This window comes from Muntiacus reevesi, chromosome 10 (genome assembly GCF_963930625.1).
Source record: "Muntiacus reevesi chromosome 10, mMunRee1.1, whole genome shotgun sequence".
NCBI lineage: Eukaryota > Metazoa > Chordata > Mammalia > Artiodactyla > Cervidae > Muntiacus > Muntiacus reevesi.
This window is the reverse complement of record NC_089258.1, coordinates 79,542,019-79,559,988: the sequence shown is the minus strand read 5'-3', so window position 1 is coordinate 79,559,988 and position 17,970 is coordinate 79,542,019. Positions and strand designations below refer to the sequence as shown.

General features: G+C 46.8%; 1 protein-coding gene across 2 annotated transcripts; it reads left to right on the top strand.

The window, feature by feature from the left end:
* Positions 1 to 7,275: 7,275 nt before the first annotated feature.
* Positions 7,276 to 16,611, top strand: LOC136176713 (arylamine N-acetyltransferase 1). 2 transcript variants are annotated; one of them, XM_065947217.1, is made up of 4 exons: positions 7,276 to 7,375; positions 8,591 to 8,673; positions 11,801 to 11,881; positions 14,192 to 16,611. In XM_065947217.1, exon 4 carries the CDS (start codon positions 14,197 to 14,199, stop codon positions 15,067 to 15,069), a length of 873 nt encoding a protein of 290 aa, XP_065803289.1. In that variant the 5' UTR covers positions 7,276 to 7,375; positions 8,591 to 8,673; positions 11,801 to 11,881; positions 14,192 to 14,196; the 3' UTR covers positions 15,070 to 16,611. The 2 variants fall into 2 exon arrangements, with proteins under 2 accessions (XP_065803289.1, XP_065803288.1); XM_065947216.1 differs by having other exon boundaries at positions 7,289 to 7,375; positions 8,440 to 8,673.
* The last annotated feature ends 1,359 nt before the right edge of the window (positions 16,612 to 17,970 follow it).

Genomic DNA, 17,970 nt, shown 5'->3' with positions numbered 1-17,970 from the left:
GGTCTCTCTCATCGGAATAGCAGCTCGCCAACAGACAGAAAATGCCTTGCTAAAAACTAGAAGCGGACACGCTTTCTCTCCCCTTCTCACGCCTATGTCAGCCTCATCTCTGACCCCAGATCTAACTCCTCTCTTGTGGAGGTCACGAAGCCTGGCGGAACACACGGCTCGCAGCAGCAACCTTTCAAGGGGAAGGGTCAGTGAAGCCTCCCCTGAAGAAAGGGTGTTATTGAACTTGAAGAAATATGATGCGGAGGCCGCTGACTGAGGGATAGGGAGACGAGCTCTACAGGCAGGAGAATAGCATATGCAAAGCCCTGGGATCCGGGGAAAACAAATACTGGCAAGGAGCTAAAAAAAAAAAAGCCCTGGATGGCTGGGAGGTGAGTGAGGAGATGCAAACGGATTTATGGAAGGACAGGAACCTTGAGCCTGATGGTAAGGAGAAACTAAGGGTGAGGTTTTCATTTTATAAAAGTAACATTTTCTACAGTTGGAAGGATAGATTGGGAGGGGGACACAGAGAGAGCAACTTTGGGGGGTGGGCAGAGGTGGAAGATGAGACATTGTCGTCCAGGTCAGGGATTCGACAAGTTAGACAATAGAGATCAATGCTGAGAACTTGATTCCTGACTATCCTCCGGAGGAGGACAAAGACAGGAGGAGGAGAGACGCTGCAGCTGAGCCTGGCCTGGATGAGCTGGCCTGCAGATGCACAAATCCAGCCAAGTCCGGTTTAGATCAGCCAACTTCAGTCAACAGTTAGACCTACGCTGCGCATGCATTCTAAGTCCCTTCAGTCGTGTCCGAACTCTTTGCAACCCCGTGGACTATATGTAGCTCGCTCCTCCGTCCCTGGGATTCTCCAGGCAAGAACACCAGACTGAGTTGTCATATCCTCCTCCGGCGCATCTTCCCCGACCCAGGGATTAAACCTGCACCTTTAACGTCTCCTCCATTGGTAGGCAGCTTCTTTACAACTAGCGCATCTTGGGAAGGCCCAGACCTGTGGCTAAGTTACGGAAATGGCCAACGAATACAAAAGCACTTTGTCTATTAAGGTGTTTGCTTTTTCAAGGCCACAGAGCAAACCAAAGCTGGGGGTGAAGGAACTTAATCAAAACTCTGGTCTCCTGCCTGGCACCATTTCCACAAACATCATCTATGCTTTTGATAACAAGCGCTGAAAGAACAGGTAATGCCCAGAATAGGGTCAACATTGGAGACAGGAGTGTGAGATAAGGCGGGAGGGGAGCATGAGAGAGAAGGAAGGAGGAGAAGGGGCTTCAGGACAACAAACCCAGAAGGCAAACTGTCTGGGTGAGTGGACGGAAAACATCAACAGGACTCAGTGTTTGGACGAGAGGAGTCTGGGCGGGGTCGTCCAGGAGGAGTCTCAGGTATGAATTGGGGGACCTGGGTGATGAGGGCCCCGCTAGTAGACAGAGGAACCAATCTGCAACTTTCTCCTCCTGCTAGATTCAAACCAGCTGAAATTCAAACAGAAAGACTAGTATATGAATTTATAGTTCCAAAGGTTGAAACACTATTTTCGTCATTCATTTTATGGAAAGAAAAAAAAAAAAACCCAACACAATAAAGCAATTTTAAAAAGCTTTAATCTGTGACAAAATGCTAGGCTTCCCTGGTGGTTGAGATGGTAAAGAATCTTGCCTGCAGTGGCAGGAGACCCAGGTTTGATCCCTGGGTCAGGAAGATCCTCTGGAGAAAGAAATTCCAATCCCCTTCCTATATTTGCCAGGCGAATCCCATTGACAGAGGAGCCTGGTGGGCTACAGTCCGTGGGGTCGCAAACAGACACAACTGAGCTACTGACACGACAGAATTTTTTACCCACAGCTCTCTGTAAAATGAACGCCCTATTTCTGTGTGTTTATTGGGAGAGGAGGAAACAGTGGCGAGGGGAGGATTTTTAAATTAAAACTATGTAAGGAAGACTGACCTGCAAACTGTCCTCCTGGTTCAGAGACTACAACTAAAAACCACTGTAAAATGACAATTATACAGGAAATAAATGTTGCATTTTTAACAAAAGGAACAGATTCTTTTTTTTATGCACTTCATGCAAACTATTACTGTTGTCTAAAAGGATTCCTCCCACACTGCACCCAGGCTGGACATATAACAGCAGCTGAAGAAAAGGGCTGTTCAAGCAGAAGGTGAAAAGCGTTGGCTACACAGAAGACAATCTTCCCCTTGGGTTGGTAACTGCCTGGACCTACCCCACAGGCAAGGACACCTTGACAAGAAAGCATGGTCTGAGCCCCAGTGGGTCAAACCTTGACTGAAGACAAACCACGTGGGCTGTTACAGAACATTTTAAAATTCACCTTGTTGACCTGGGCCAGTGGTTTTATCACAGCAGATTTAGAGGCCAAACAGCCTGTGTCAGTGGGAGGACACAGCTGGTTAGATGAATGCAGGTGACGTCAGCCAGGCTCACTTCGGATGTTCGTGATAAATAACACCAGCCCGTGGGAATTTGTCTCCACACATCACCAGGGTGGGTAACATCACTCATCACTCTAGTATTGAGGTTGTTAAAATAAAATCTACAGGAAAACTGGAAGTTGGTTTTAAGAGAAGGGAAAACACTATAATGATTTAGGTAGGATACAGCTGCTTACCCCCAGCCCGATAATTTTTCCTATAGACCGCAGTGGCTCACCTCCCACCTCTAAAAACAGAAGAATTTTTAGTTCTCAAATTTTCCTGAATTGCAGCACTGTTTATAATAGCCAGGACATGGAAGCAACCTAGATGTCCATCAGCAGATGAATGGATAAGGAAGCTGTGGTACATATACACCATGGAATATTACTCAGCCATTAAAAAGAATTCATGTGAATCAGTTCTAATGAGATGGATGAAACTGGAGCCCATTATACAGAGTGAAGTAAGCCAGAAAGATAAAGATCATTACAGCATACTAACACATATATATGGAATTTAGAAAGATGGTAATGATAACCCTATATGCAAAACAGATAAAGAGACACAGAAGTACAGAACAGACTTTTGAACTCTGTGGGAGAAGGTGAGGGTGGGATGTTTCGAAAGAACAGCATGTATATTATCTATGGTGAAACAGATCACTAGCCCAGGTGAGATGCATGAGACGAGTGCTCGGGTCTGGTGCACTGGGAGGACCCAGAGGAGTCGGGTGGAGAGGGAGGTGGGAGGGGGGATCGGGATGGGGAATATGTGTAACTCTATGGCTGATTCATGTCAATGTATGACAAAACCCACTGAAATGTTGTGAAGTAATTAGCCTCCAACTAATAAAAAAAAAATTTTTCCTAAGGCCCGTACATCAGGGTCATGAAATTGAATTCACGTTGACTCCCTTTAGGGTGTAGGACAGGATGCTCTTGATTAACATTAGGTTAGTGCTAGTTGCTCAGTCGTGTCCTACTCTTTGCCACCCCTTTATGGCCCACCAGTCTCCTCCGTGCATGGTTTTCCAGGCAATAATAGTGGAGTGGATTGCCATTCCCTCCTCCAGGGGATCTTCCCAACATCCAGGGATCGAACCCAGGTCTCCTGCATTGCAGGCAAACACTTTATCATTTGAGCTACAGGGAAGACCTAAATATTAGGTTCAAAGACCCAAAAGAGAGAATCCAGGAGTACTCTCAGAGCAGACACAGGTTAGATGAGAGAAGACATGGGTTTAGATGAAATGAATCACAGAGAAACAGTTACCCAAGAGACACGGATACCATAGTAGCAATCAGCAAGCAGCAGTGTCATAAAATTAGATCCCAGTCACTTGGTTGACACCACTAGAGCCGGGATGTGCCCTTTAAGTCTTTCTGAACCAGCTGTTTGCAAACTCAGCCTAGCTGTGGTGACCATAATGTGGCTTATGGTAGTTCATGAAACACTTTCAAAGGGTGCTTTCAAGGATCCACTGACTTACCAGGAAAATAAGGAAAATGACTTCCTAGAAATAATCCAGTACATCATGAGAAATGCTGGGATAGATGAAGCACAAGCTGGAATCAAGATTGCCAGGGGAAATATCAATAACCTCAGATATGCAGATGACACCACACTTATGGCAGAAAGCAAAGAAGAACTCAAGAGCCTCTTGATGAAAGTGAAAGAGAAGAGTGAAAAAGTTGACTTAAAACTCAACATTCAGAAAACTAAGATCATGGTATCTGGTTCCATCACTTCATGGCAAATAGATGGAGAAACAGTGGAAACACTGACAGACTTTGTTTGGGGGGCTCCAAAATCACTACAGATGGTGACTACAGTCATGAAATTAAAAGACACTTGCTCCTTGGAAGAAAAATTATGACCAACCTAGACAGCATATTAAAAAGCAGAGACATCACTTTGCCAACAGAGGTCTGTCTAGTCAAAGCTATGCTTTTTCCAGTAGCCATGTATGGATGTGAGAGTTGGACTATAAAGAAAGCTGAGCACCAGATAATTGATGCTTTCAAACTGTGGTGTTGGAGAAGACTCTTGAGAGTCCCTTGGACTGCAAGGAGATCCAGCCAGTCCATCCTAAAGGAAATCAGTCCTGAATAGTCATTGGAAGGACTGATGCTGAAGTGGAAACTCCATTCCCTTGGCCACCTGATTCGAAGAGTTGACTCATTTGAAAAGACCCTGATGCTGGGGAACATTGAAGGTGGGAGGAGAAGGGGATGACAGAGGATGAGATGGTTGACTGGCAGCACTGACTCAATGGACATGAGTTTGAGTAAACTATGGGAGTTGGTGATGGACGGGGAGGCCTGGCGTGCTGCAATCCATGGGGTCGCAAAGAGTTGGACACGACTGAGCCACTGAACTGAACTGAACTGAATGAAGGATGAAACAATCTGAGGACTCTTGTCAAAGTGCTACCTGAGTTTCAATAACAGGGTAATTGATTAAACATAGCTCACGGATATGAAAGAGTTTGAAACATAAAGAAGACCTAAAATTTAATCAGAAAGCTATGACCTCTGAGGGGCTACAGGATAGACCATCTATGTGAATTAGCAAAGCCACACTGCCTGTGAATATAAACTAACATGGGGAGATGTCAAATGAAGACCGTCACTGAAGGAGCCGCCTAGAATTCATGTGTAGAGAAATGACTGAATGAATACCACGTGAGTGATTTTTCAAAGGTCTCTTCTTCCTTGTCAATAACAAGGACCGTGCACTGGAGAAGAGCCCATTGAAGGTAATGAATACAAGGAATTTCACTTATAACAATTTTGACTCCACACATGTTAACTCACACAGGACAGAAGCTGCATACTCTCAGCTCTACTAGTAGAGACTGACAGAGAAGGCAATGGCAGCCCACTCCAGTACTCTTGCCTGGAAAATCCCATGGACAGAGGAGCCTGGTGGGCTGCAGTCCATGGGGTCGAGAAGAGTCGGACACAACTGAGCGACTTCACTTTCACTTTTCACTTTCGTGCACTGGAGAAGGAAATGGCAGCCCACTCCAGTATTCTTGCCTGGAGAATCCCAGGGATGGCGGAGCCTGGTGGGCTGCCGTCTATGCGGTCGCACAGGGTCGGACACGACTGAAACGACTTAGCAGCAGCAGCAGCAGTAGAGACTGAAGCCATTATTCATCATGGAATTAAGGTAAGCTAATTATACTGGCGGAAAACAGATCTTAGAAGGTGGAAGGTCTTCAGTCAACCCTCCAACCTTTTATCTGTTCCAAAGAATTCGAGATGTATTTTTTTTTTACACTTAATTTGGATTGAACTTGAACGTTAGAACATCTTAAAGGGAAACCACAAAAGGATATCGGTGTGCATCGGCTTCAGCTTGTGAGCTTATTAAAACTGCAGATCCAATTCTAGCTCACTGGCTGTAAGTGATTACTGCTTACCTACGCTTGTAACAGGAACCCTAGGTGATAATGATGCGGGTGAGTCTGCGACACTTTGAGCAACATAAGCTGAGAATTCAGGAGATTCTGCTCTGGATAAAATAAATCATTTTAATCACAGTGCTTTGTCAGTAACAAACACATTCAAGCTACTACTTTTTCTTTTTCTTTTTTAACTACTATACTTGATGCATATGCTCCATGGATATGAGGTATCCAAAAGTAATGGGGTTTGCCCTCATATACTATAGATATTGGAGAAGGAAATGGCAACCCACTCCAGTGTTCTTGCCTGGAGAATCCCATGGACAGGCGAGCCTGGTGGGCTATAGTCCATGTGGTCACAAAGAGCCGGACACAACCGAGCAACTAGCACACACACACACTCTGGATACAGTATCCGTGCAGTCGTCTAGAGCAGTGGAAATATCAGTGCCAGGCCCCCTGTTTATGCTTAGAAACGAATGCTCCCACTCCCACTTCTGGGCCAAGTGGTGTTCCAGGGCCGTTAGTTGCAGGCCAGTCTGACCTGTCCAAGCAGAGGCCAAGAGAAAGCCTTCAGGCAGAGAGTCCTAAGTTCATGCTGAGTCCTACCAGAGGCACAGACTAGAACTCTCAGTGTTTGAGGGAGCAGAAGCAGCACTTGTGTCATGAAGACAGTCACAGAAATAAAGCACAGAGGGAAATGACGCTTCCTGGGGGGGCTCAGTGGTAAAGAATCTGCCAGCCAATGGAGGAGATGAGGTTCGATCCCTGGATCGAGAAGATCCCCCGGAGAAGGAAATGGCAACCCACTCCGTAGTCTTGCCTTGGAAATCCCACGGCCGGAGGAGCCTGGCAGGTTACAAGTCCACGGGGTCTCAAAAGAGTCAGATATAACTTAGCAACTAAGCGACAACAACGTAGAGGGAAATGCATTAGAGAGAGCAAGAGTGATAGGCTAATATCGTTAACATCAATTAGAAAAACAGAAACAAAAGCATATTACGTACGTCACTCTCATAACTTCTATGTGGGCAAATTTAGACCACATTACACAGTGCCTCTTGGGGAAGAAGAACAGAAAGTTAGGGGCTTCCTGGAAATTGATGAGGAAATGCTGTCATAACCTGGGGGAGTGATTTTAAACATCCACGTCCTCCTGCTTCTCTGGGCTAATGAATCTGCTCTTCCTGGAGCCTCTCAAAACCCTAACCTCCCACAGCACACACATGATATCCATATTCAGGCTCCCCAAGAGTAAGAGCAGTGTACCCTACAAGGTCCCTCCCCTTTTAACCCTGGGGCCTCGGCTCACCAGGGTACATTGGAACCGGAGGGGCAGGGGTCAACCCAAGTCCCCAAGACTACATTTCCCAGAGCCCCGGGGTGCCGGTGACTAGACTCGGGGGCGGAGCACTTTGCAGACTGGAGGGAGGGCTCTTCCCGGGCTGGGCCAGGAAGCGGGAGGGTGGCCGTCGCCCTGGTTCCTGGTCGTGGGCCCCAGAGAGCTCGGTGAGTGACCTGCTTATGCTTGGAAACTGGGGTTTGATCCTACTTCAAATGTGAGTCCAGGAGACTGCAGACTACACAAGCCTGAATTTCAGGTCCCAGGACAGTTCAGGAAGTTTGCCTGACGCGTGATTACGCTGTAATTGCCGTGCAGGGGAGCGGAGGGGTCGCAGACCCCCACTGCAGCTGGCAGGCTTAGCGTCCTCGCCACCCGACACCCCAGCTGTGAGGATTCGGCAGGACAGATAGCATCTCTAAACGTCAGTCTATCCCTCGGAACGCCGGAGCTAATAAGAGAGCTTACTTAGAAAGTCTGTTGTGAGGAGTAAAGGAATGTATGAGAGATAGCTAATGTGTACAACACGTGTTTCAGAGGACAGGGTTCTCCCCTCGGATAACTGCAACAGTGATGTCCACCTGCTCTGAACCTAACTGAGCGTGTCCCCAAGAGCCCAGTCAGTCCTGCAGACAGCAAGTTCAGGATCACCCCTGCTCCTCCGGCTTTAAGGGATCAGAAATTCTCTACTGGTCCCAAAACACCCAGGGAGGCTGAGTTGCGTTGTCTGCACCGTGTAAGGGAATTCTTGGGAAAGTTTTCTCTGGATAGAAGGAGGGCCCCAAGGGTCTCCAGGGGCACACACGCCAGGAACAGCTCTCTCACTGTCAGGCAGGCTGACGACAGCATTCTCTGGGCGCTGATGAGCTGAGGTCCGCAGGAGAGAGGAGCCTGTGGAGGCGGACGGCCCGGAAGCCGGGGGCCCTGGGAGCTCCCTGTCCTGGACTTTGCTCCCCTGCCCTGCCCTGCGCCTGCAAAAACCACACGCCTGCTTGCTCTCTGATCACCGAACCTACCCTTCCCTGAGTCACTGTTTAGTTCTCAACCACACAATAGCTGACCCCACCCTCTTGCAATCAGAAGGAAGTTGTTACCTGCCAACTATATATACAGTTCCATCCCACCCAGAGACTTATTTTGTTTGGCCTTTATAGGTTTCAATAGTTCAGAGCCACTTGTAAAAACAGGCAGATTACACCCACAAATCTGACTCTCTATTTCTCCTCGAAAGGGAATAAAAGGCAAAACAAGCATTCAGACCTTTCTGCTGACGGAGTCTGACCTTCCTTGGCTGTTTTCCTTGGACGGGAAGCTCTGCAGGCCTTCTGTGCCCTCAGCATCGTGAAGAGGGTCTGTGGGCAACCTCTTTTTTTTTCATCCAGAAGATCCCTGGGCTGTCCACTTGCCCCCTAGGACTGGGCCGGTTCACAGATCCTTGCAGTAGGCTTCGACACCAAAAAAACAGGTAAGAAAAGGGAAGGGAGGGCTCGCCTGGTGGCTCATGGCAAAGAATCTGCCTGCAATGCAGGAGCCACAGTTTCGATTCCTGGGTCAGGAAGATCCCCTGGAGAAGGAAATCCCCTGGAGAAGGCAACCCACTCCAGTATTATTGCCTGGAGAATCCCATGGCAGAGGAGTGAGGTGGGGTACAGTCCACAGGGTCGTAAAGACATGACTGAGTGACTGAACACCAAAGGGAAGGGATGGGAAGGAGAGGAAGAGAAATTCAGAGCCCAGGGAAAGAAGAGCCGCTGAGAAGCATCTCTAAATCCTATTCTTCAGCCGGGCAGCTCTACTCTAAGCATATACCCAGTGAATTGATGTCAGATACAGGAAAAAGCACTTGGGCACAAATTCTGTCTGCAGCAGTGTTCACAGCGGCTGAAGCTGGAAGCACTCAGACAGGAAGGAGCCTGGTGGGTGCAGAGGCGGGAGGGGCTGGGGAGTCACTGCTCACGAGTCTGGCGTCTCACGGCGGGAAGGAGAGAGTTCGGAACTAAACAGAAGGGTGTCTGCACCAAGCTGTGAAGGTGCCAAAGGACTGAACTGTTCACTTTGAATGGTTTAGTCAGGTCGTGTGATAGTCACACCAATTTTTAATAATGTGTTGAGTCATGACGGGCTTCCCTGGTGGCTCAGACAGTTAAGAATCTGCCTGCAATGCAGGAGACAGGGATTCGATCCCTGGGTCCAGAAGCTTCCCTGGAGGAGGGCATGGCAACCCACTCCAAGTATTCTTGCCTGGAGAATCTCACGGACAGAGGAGCCTGGCGCGCTACAGTCCATGGTGCCCAAAGAGTCGGACATGACTGAGTGGCTCACACTTTCAGTCACGGCGGAAAGGCTGGCGGGAGACACTGACCCTGCTTGTGGCCCAGAGGGTGACTTCGTTGCGTCACTCCCTGCCCCCAGGACCTCACTTTAGTTCCCCCTCCATTCCTCCCCTCAAAAGGAGGGTTGTTTTCTTAAACGATCAACTCCCTCGTACTTCTGTCCCGGAGTCTGGCTTTGTTTGGCTTCTGCCATCCAGACCGGCTCTGGGTGCCTGCTCGGCGGTCCCCACAGGACCTGCCTGACTCTGCCGCCCCAGCTCGGTGCGTTAAGGCGGGGTGTCCGACGGCCTCCGAGCAGGGCTGGCCTCGCAGCTCCCTTCCATCCCGGAGTCAAGCCAACGCCCCTCTGCCCTGGGGTCCAGAGTGAGTCTTAGTGTCAATCCAATGGGATGCCATCACTGAGACAGAGAAAAGGAAACAGACAGGATGTGAAACACACACAGAAAGAAAATCCACTCTCTCCGTCTCAGCCTCTTCCAGGCGGTCGTGCCTGAAGTGCGGGCAGTTGGAAGATGCCATCTCGGTCCATGACCACCCCGGCTGCTTGCACCCCTGAGCCGCGAGGGCATCTCAGGGCCGGATTGCCTCTGGACCAACCTGTTTTCAATTATTCTATTTTAGACTTTGGCTTACAATTTTGTTTGGGGAAAGGATCACGACTTCTGTAGCTCAAAAATAACATATAAGATAAAGTAAAATACAATTTAAAAATTTGAAACCACCGCTGGACATGAACGATGTAGACACCCCCAGACTGGGAGCTGAACTCGGAGGTCTTCATCGCAACCCGCTCTCCGGGGCTACTTCAGAGAGGTGATGGGTGACTGAGGAACCGCGTCACCTAGGGACACTTCACGGCAGCCAGGTGACGGCTGGACTTTGTCCGTTCGGCGAAACAACAGGCATTCGTTCGGTGACAGAAGTCTCCCTGGCCTGACTTTCAGGGCCCTTAGAAGTCGCCTCATCCTGTTCACCTGAGCTTTCTCCCACAGCGCTCTGCCCGGTGACCGCCGGCGTGACTTGTCTGGCTCCCCAGGTTCGGACACTGAGTCCGGCCCAGGAGCAAGCGCCTCGCAAGGGAAGGGCGCCTGGGCAAGCCCCAGGCGGGACTCACAACTCCAGAGTCTTTGCTCGATCCAAGGCACGGCGGCGGGGTGTTCAGAGCAGCGGGCCGGAGCGTCCCCAGGCGGGGCGCCCTGACGGACACGGAGCCCCCGACACGGCTGACTCTCACACGGCGGCCGGGCCGCTCCAGGAGCCCCGGGAGGTCTGCCGGAGTCCGCGCGCAGGCCCTGAAGCCAGGCCGGTCAGGGCGCAGCCAGGAGGTCGGGGGGACCCCAGGGGACCCGGGTGGCCGACACAGCGCGTCCCCCCACGCCGGCCTCGGTCCCGAGTCCTCCGCGGTGCCCCGAGCCCGGGCAGGGCGCTCCGAGCGGGCCATCCTTTACCCTCTGCACCCGAGGCAGAGGCCAGCGGGCCTCACGGCCTGCACTTCAGTCACCTTTAAAACATGCTTTTAAAGTACTTCACCACAATGCTTGCAAGTTTTCTACTCCGTCCTGTAATAAAAGGCGTCAGCTCTGCCTTGGTCTTCCTCAGTTCTTCATGTTGACTTACTTCTCCACCGGCTACGGGAGAGCAGACTCTGGGGCTTGGTGATGCCCAGGGAGGCCTGGCTGCTGCAGTCCCTGGGGTCGCAGAGTCGGACACCCCCGAGTGGCTGAACTGAGCAGACTGCAGCCCGCCAGGCTCCTCTGCCCACGGGACTCTCCAGGCAAGAACGCTGGAGTGGGTTGCCATTCCCTCCTGCAGGGGACCTTCCTGAGCCAGGCATCGAGCCTGGGTCTTCTGAGTGGCCTGCGCTGGCAGGCAGAATCTTCCATCCGCAATTATACTTTATAGCTAAAGGAAGGTGCTGCCTGACACGCTGGTCTTTGATGTGTTTGGTAAAACCTGTAGTATCGACCGGGGGCCTGGGACAGGGTTCACCCATCCTCGTTGATTGCCTGGCCCGTTGTGCGCGGGTCCTCCTGTGACTCAAACCCCAGGAAGTGGGCTCAGAGCAACCCATGCTGCTCCTGTTGCCTGGGACTGTCCGTCCGGCTCTGTCCTCTGTGCAAGGCAGATGGCCATTTGACTCTCTTTCCTTCTGTTTTGTGATTTTAAAACATTCTTCCTATTCATGTCCCAACGGAACTACTGCTCTTGTTTTCAAGGAAGAATATGATATATTTAAAACTATTTTTCTATTATTTCTAGACTGTGAACCAGGAAGAAGAAACATTCCAAGTCTTTTGAATTAAAACTGAGAATCCATCTACATCGAACTTCCATAGAAAGGTTTGCTTTTCTGAGACATCTCAGATGACTCCCTAAGTGTGTTCTCTCTGCCTCCTTTTATTCTTTTCTTGTATTTATGATCAAGTGAAATGAATCAATATATCAGCGCACATCTTAGTTACAAGTCAATGTATAAACGTTGCAGTGTTCTCACCCAGTTTTATCTTGACAGCTACTTTCTAGTGTCCCCATATTTCACCTTCTATCATAACTTCAGTAGTACACCATCCTTATATTTAGTTGTGGTATATTTAGTTACAGGTATAATTTGGTTATAACATGCTGCTTGCATTCAGGTTCCAATACTGGGTTCTTCTCAATGGACTTGAGGTTACTAAATTCTAAGTTAGCATCATATCTTAAAAAAAAGAAGGAACAAAGGAAAAAAAATCTTTAAAATCAAAATATAACTTTAAAAAGTATACATTGATTTCCAAATACAAGGGAATTAACCCGCCCAGAAATGAAATGGTTAGGCAGGTCCAAATCATGTTTCTTTGGTTCTACATCACCTGCCCTCCTAACTTACCCAGTACTGATTGGATATAGAAGTGGAAGAGGGTCTGTGGTGGTCTGGTTCAGTACCAGTTCTCTCCATGTCTGATGTAGAGTTTTTGGCTTCTACAGATGCTGAGAAAGGATACTGATGGATGTAAAGCTGAGAAGAAATGAAATAAGCTTAAGAGATTAGGAGATCAGTTTACAGATACCAAGAAATAAAGTTGAAACACTAGCAAAATGGGAAAAATAACAGATTAAAAAAGAGAACTAGGCGAATCTGAAAGAAAAGACGTTAAGAAGGACAACAGAAATGCATAGCTTATCACCATTAACCTAGGGCAGGCCCTTTTAAGCCTCTCCCCTCACTCAGGCCATGTCATCTCACCAAAGGTAATACACCACTGTTACAATCAGTGATTAGTGGACAGAAACCTTTTGGCATGGGACTTTACAAAATAAGAACTTTTTCTTTTTGACTCACCGTAAAAAAGCAAGATATAGCTTAAGACTTGATTGATGTCTTTTCTAATCTTTCTTTCTCCTGCTTTTCATTCCTCAACTCGTTAAATTCTTAGTAGGTGTCATTCTCCAGGAAGACCTCCTACTAGCTTTGGGCAAATATCCTACCAGCTTCTGGCCCCGTAGGAAAAGCACCTGCTTAGGTTTCAGCGGAAGCCCCGCAGCAGAGTCTTAGAGTGCTGACTCGGGCCACACGCCATCCGTGGGCAAAGCGCTGGTCCTGGAGCAAAGGCGCTTTGAGGTGCTCCTGGCTGGGCCACGTGTCTCTTCTCTCAGCTCCGTGTGTGCGGGTCCCTGCCCGTACGCATCAACCGGACGATGGTGCCCTTTGCCCAAACTGCAGGCTCCCCCTTGCCCTTCTCACACTGACTCCTCATCTCAGAGGAAGATCCCGAAGGCCGGGCCTCATGGCGGTCCACGCTTCCTCTCTGTCCCTCTGCTCCCCTCCTCCTGGCTTCCTTGAATGTTCTTTGGACGCTCTAGGCAGTTTCTGGCTTAAAACTTCTTAAAAATTCTCTGGTCCTTCCTGAGTGATCCTCCCACACACATGGACATGGCTCCTTCTCTCCCATCCTTAAAATTTTAGTGAAGCTTTCTCTGCCCACCTTACTGGAAACTGAATCTCTCTTTGCATGTCTTATCTTCCTTCTTCACTTTATTTTCTCCAGAACACTGATCACAATCAAAGAAATTGCATGTGTTTTTTAATTCATTCATTTCATTATCTGTGTCATATCAGCCCCCATAAAATGTAAGATTTTTTTAAGACAAGCAACCACTAGGTTAGTAATTTATACATAATAAAATTTCAGCAAGCTATTTATTGAATAAGTGAATAAATCAGTTTGTGAACAAACTGACTCGTTGAGTAGGGAAATTTCTGTAAAGTTCAGCTAAAGAGGAAACTGAGTGGGTCAAGTACCTTATTATATCATTCTCCTATTTATATTAGAAATTTGTTTGTAAACTCTATTTTAATTGATGCCAATTTGTACATCTCCTTACTCATCATCAAGAAAACCACATGTAAGCTCTCTATCATTTTACTCATCACTTCATCTGGATTTCCAACTTCTCATACTCAAAACGTGGAAGAAGTAATACTTTTCTTCACCATTTGTGAACATGCAAAAGGCATTAAAACAGCAAAATCACACACAAAAGACTTATAATCATAGATACTGGTAACCATTGTATTTACATATTTAAAATACATTTGCTATAATCAAGCTAATCAAAGAAATCCAAGTACAAAAGTAATATATTTGCTTTTGTTTTCCTTGCCTTAAGGAATCATGAACATCGAAGCATATTTTGAAAGAATTGGTTATAAGCACTCGAGGGACAAATTGGACTTGGAAACATTAACCGACATTCTTCAGCACCAGATCCGAGCCATTCCCTTTGAGAACCTTAACATCCACTGTGGGGACGCCATGGAATTGGACTTAGAGGCCATTTTTGATCAAATTGTGAGGAGGAACCGGGGTGGGTGGTGTCTCCAAGTCAACCACCTCCTGTACTGGGCTCTGACCACGATGGGTTTTGAGACCACCATATTGGGAGGGTATGTTTTCAACACGTTCACCGACAAATACAGCAATGCCATGATTCACCTCCTGCTGAAGGTGACCATCGGCGGCCAGGACTATATAGCCGATGCTGGATTTGGACGTTCTTATCAGATGTGGCAGCCACTGGAGTTAATCTCTGGGAAGTACCAGCCCCAGACACCTTGCATCTTCCGCCTGACCGAAGACAGAGGAACCTGGTACCTGGACCAAATCAGAAGACAGCAATACATCCCAAACCAAGAATTTCAGGATTCTGACCTCTTGGAAAAGAATGAGCATCGGAAAATCTACTCGTTTACTCTTGAACCTCGAACAATTAAAGACTTCGAGTCTGTGAACACATACCTTCAAGAATCTCCGGCATCTGTGTTTACAAGCAAGTCATTTTGCTCCTTGCAGACCCCAGAAGGTGTTCATTGCTTAGTGGGTTTTACCCTCACCTACAGGAGATTCAATTATAAGGACAATACAGATTTGGTAGAGTTTAAGACACTGAATGAGAAAGAAATAGAAGAAAATCTAAAAAACATATTTAATATTTCCTTGGAGAAAAAGCTTGTCCCCAAACACGGTGATAAATTTTTTACCATTTAGAGGAGGCAGTAAAAATGGTCTCATGATTACTGCTGGTGCTGTGACTTTTTAATCACAAAAAATTTAAATGTCAATCAAAATTGTTTTTGTTATTATTTTTGCTTTGTCGCTAAGTCTTGTCTGACTCTTGTGCAACTCCATGGATTGTAGCCTGTCAGGATCCTCTGTCCATGGGATTTCTGAGACAAGAATACTGGAGTAGGTTGCCATTTCCTCCAGGGGATCTTCCTGGCCCAGGGATCAAACCCGTTTCTCCTGCATTACAGATGGATTCTTTATCACTAAGCCTCCAGGGAAGCCTGTCTATAAAAGTAGAGAGAATGAAATAATAAATCGCCATTTATTTATCACTCAGTTCATCAACTAGGAACTAGAGGCCTATCTATCATATTTTCTCAACACACCCACATTTGATTGAAGAAAATCATAGACGTCAGATCATTTCACCCTTTAAAAATGTCAGCATGCATCGTTAGATAAAATTTTAAAAAATTTTTTGAGAGTTGGACTATAAAGAAAGTTGAGCACCAAAGAATTGATGCTTTTGAACTGTGGTGTTGGAGAAGACTCTTGAGAGTCCCTTGGACTGCAAGGAGATCCAACCAGTCCATCCTAAAGGAAATCAGTCCTGGGTGTTCATTGGAAGGACTGATGCTGAAGTTGAAACTCCAATACGTTGGCTGCCTGATGCAAAGAACAGACTCATTGGAAAAGACCCTGATGCTGGGAAAGATTGAAGGCAGGAGGAGAAGGGGACGACAGAGGATGGGATGGTTGGATGGCATTATCAGTGCGATGGATATGAGTTTGAGTAGGCTTATATGAGCCTACTCATATGGATATGAGTTTGAGCTGGTGATGGACAGGGAAGCCAGGGGTGCTACAGTCTGTGGGGTCGCAAAGAATCGGACAGGACTGAGTGGCTGAACTGAACTGAACCTTTTCCAAATTTACAATAGCAAAGATTTAGAACATTTAATGATGGCCTATGGTTTTCTTGAGGAAAAAATGATATATGCTAGAAAACTTCACATGTTGGTTGAATGCTGAATTCATAGAACGTGTTTAACCTCATTTAGTAACTAGAACATAGAGGAAATCATTTTTATTAAATTCTCCCAGCATATATCCAATGTCAAATTTGAGCAGAAATACCACATGTATAATGGGATTATAATTCAACCAAGAAAAATGAGAAATGATATTGCTTCCAAATAACCTAATAGTTCTCAAGACAAAGCATAAACCAATACTTGTTAACACAAGTACCAAGAGACTGACACAGCCAATAATTTCTTACATGGCTCTTTTTTGCAACCACAGTTCTTCATGTACCTTTTTTCTTTAATTCATTTCTTAATATTTTCTTTTTTCTTCAAGGAAGCTTTCTTCATGTACTTTTTTTTTTCTTAATACATTTTTTCAAACACTGATATTTGGAATTTTCAAATTTTGGAACTAGGTATTTTTGTCTAGTACTAAAAGTCTAAAAATATGTATTATCTGTAAAATCTTCATGTTGAAAAATAAACTAAAATGTTACTGGCCAAGATAATATCAGTCTCAAAGTTTTTTTTTTTTAAGTTCGGTTATTAATGGGACTTTTTTTTTTTTTTTTTTTTTTTGCTGTAGAGTCTTCATTGAATCCTCTTTCTTGTCTCCCAGTTCTATTTTTTTACTTCCCTTTACTCTTTGTGGTAAGAGAAATACTATGTGCTTCAAAGTATGTAGTTCTGAGTTCAATCCTGTGGACACCGGGTGAATCACTTGATGAAACTGCGGCTCGCATTCCTTGGGGTAAAGCGGGGACACTGCCTGGATTAATACGTGTCAGGCCTACAGCACCATCTTCCCTCCCTCCCGATGGGCCTTGTTCAACTCTGCCGCTTTATCTTGCAGCAGGGCCAGTCATGCCTGGTACTCTGGAGCGGAAAGGGTTTTCTCACGTTCTGAAAAGACCAGGCCAAGGGAGGAGATGGTGGCAAGTTACATTACCCAGATCAACCTGTGGCTCAAGAAAAAAGATGCAGTTTTGTACAAATGAGTCAAAGTCATATTGCAGGAGTATCCTGAGACCCAGGCTTCCCAGGTGGCTCAGTGGTAAAGAACCTGCCTGCCAATGCAGGAGACGCAAGAGACGCAGGTTCGATCCCTGGGTCAGGAGGATCCCCTGGAGGATAAAACGGCAAACCACTCTAGTATTTTTGCCTTGAGGAGCTACAGTCCATGGGATCGCAAAGAGTCAGACACGACCTAAAATATCCACACAACCAGAAACCCATTTGCTTTTCCTTGCATGCCTTGATGACATGGCGGGGGGGTGTGGGGGTGGCAAAATAGCTGAAAGATACTTAGGGATATAACATTTAGCTTCCAGATAGAACAGGTGTGCCTTTCTTTCTGTGCAATGTTAACATCTCTCCAGTGGAAATTTAAATGAGTGTTCTCTGTGGATTAATGATTATTGATCCTGTTACTACTGCTGCTTAACAAACTGCCCTGAAGCTTAGTGGTTTCAATTATTTTAGTTTGCTCACAGATCCTGTGAGTCTGTACTTTAGGAAGGGCACAGAGGAATGGTTCTTTTCTGCTCTCCAATATCCCGTCTCAGCTGAGAGAACTCCAGTGGCTCATGGTTTATTGGATGGTCACATGCTAGAACCATGTAGAAGCACCTTCTCTGGCACTGTGTTGCTGAGCTGGGCCCACAAAGGGTCAAGCTGCATGTGGCCTCTGCAAGTGATCTGGGCGTCCTCGCAGCATGGGAGGCTCAGGGCAGTCATAGTTCTCAACCAGGGACTTGGAATGCCAGGTATGAGGGTTCTAGCTCATATAGTAGAAATTAAAGCACCTTTAAAAAAAGAATGATTGTTTTCAGCTGAAGGGAAATTTCTCTACAGT

Coding starts and splice junctions, on each gene's coding strand:
- LOC136176713 (XM_065947217.1), top strand. CDS start 14,197: ATGAACATCGAAGCATATTTTGAAAGAATTGGTTATAAGCACTCGAGG.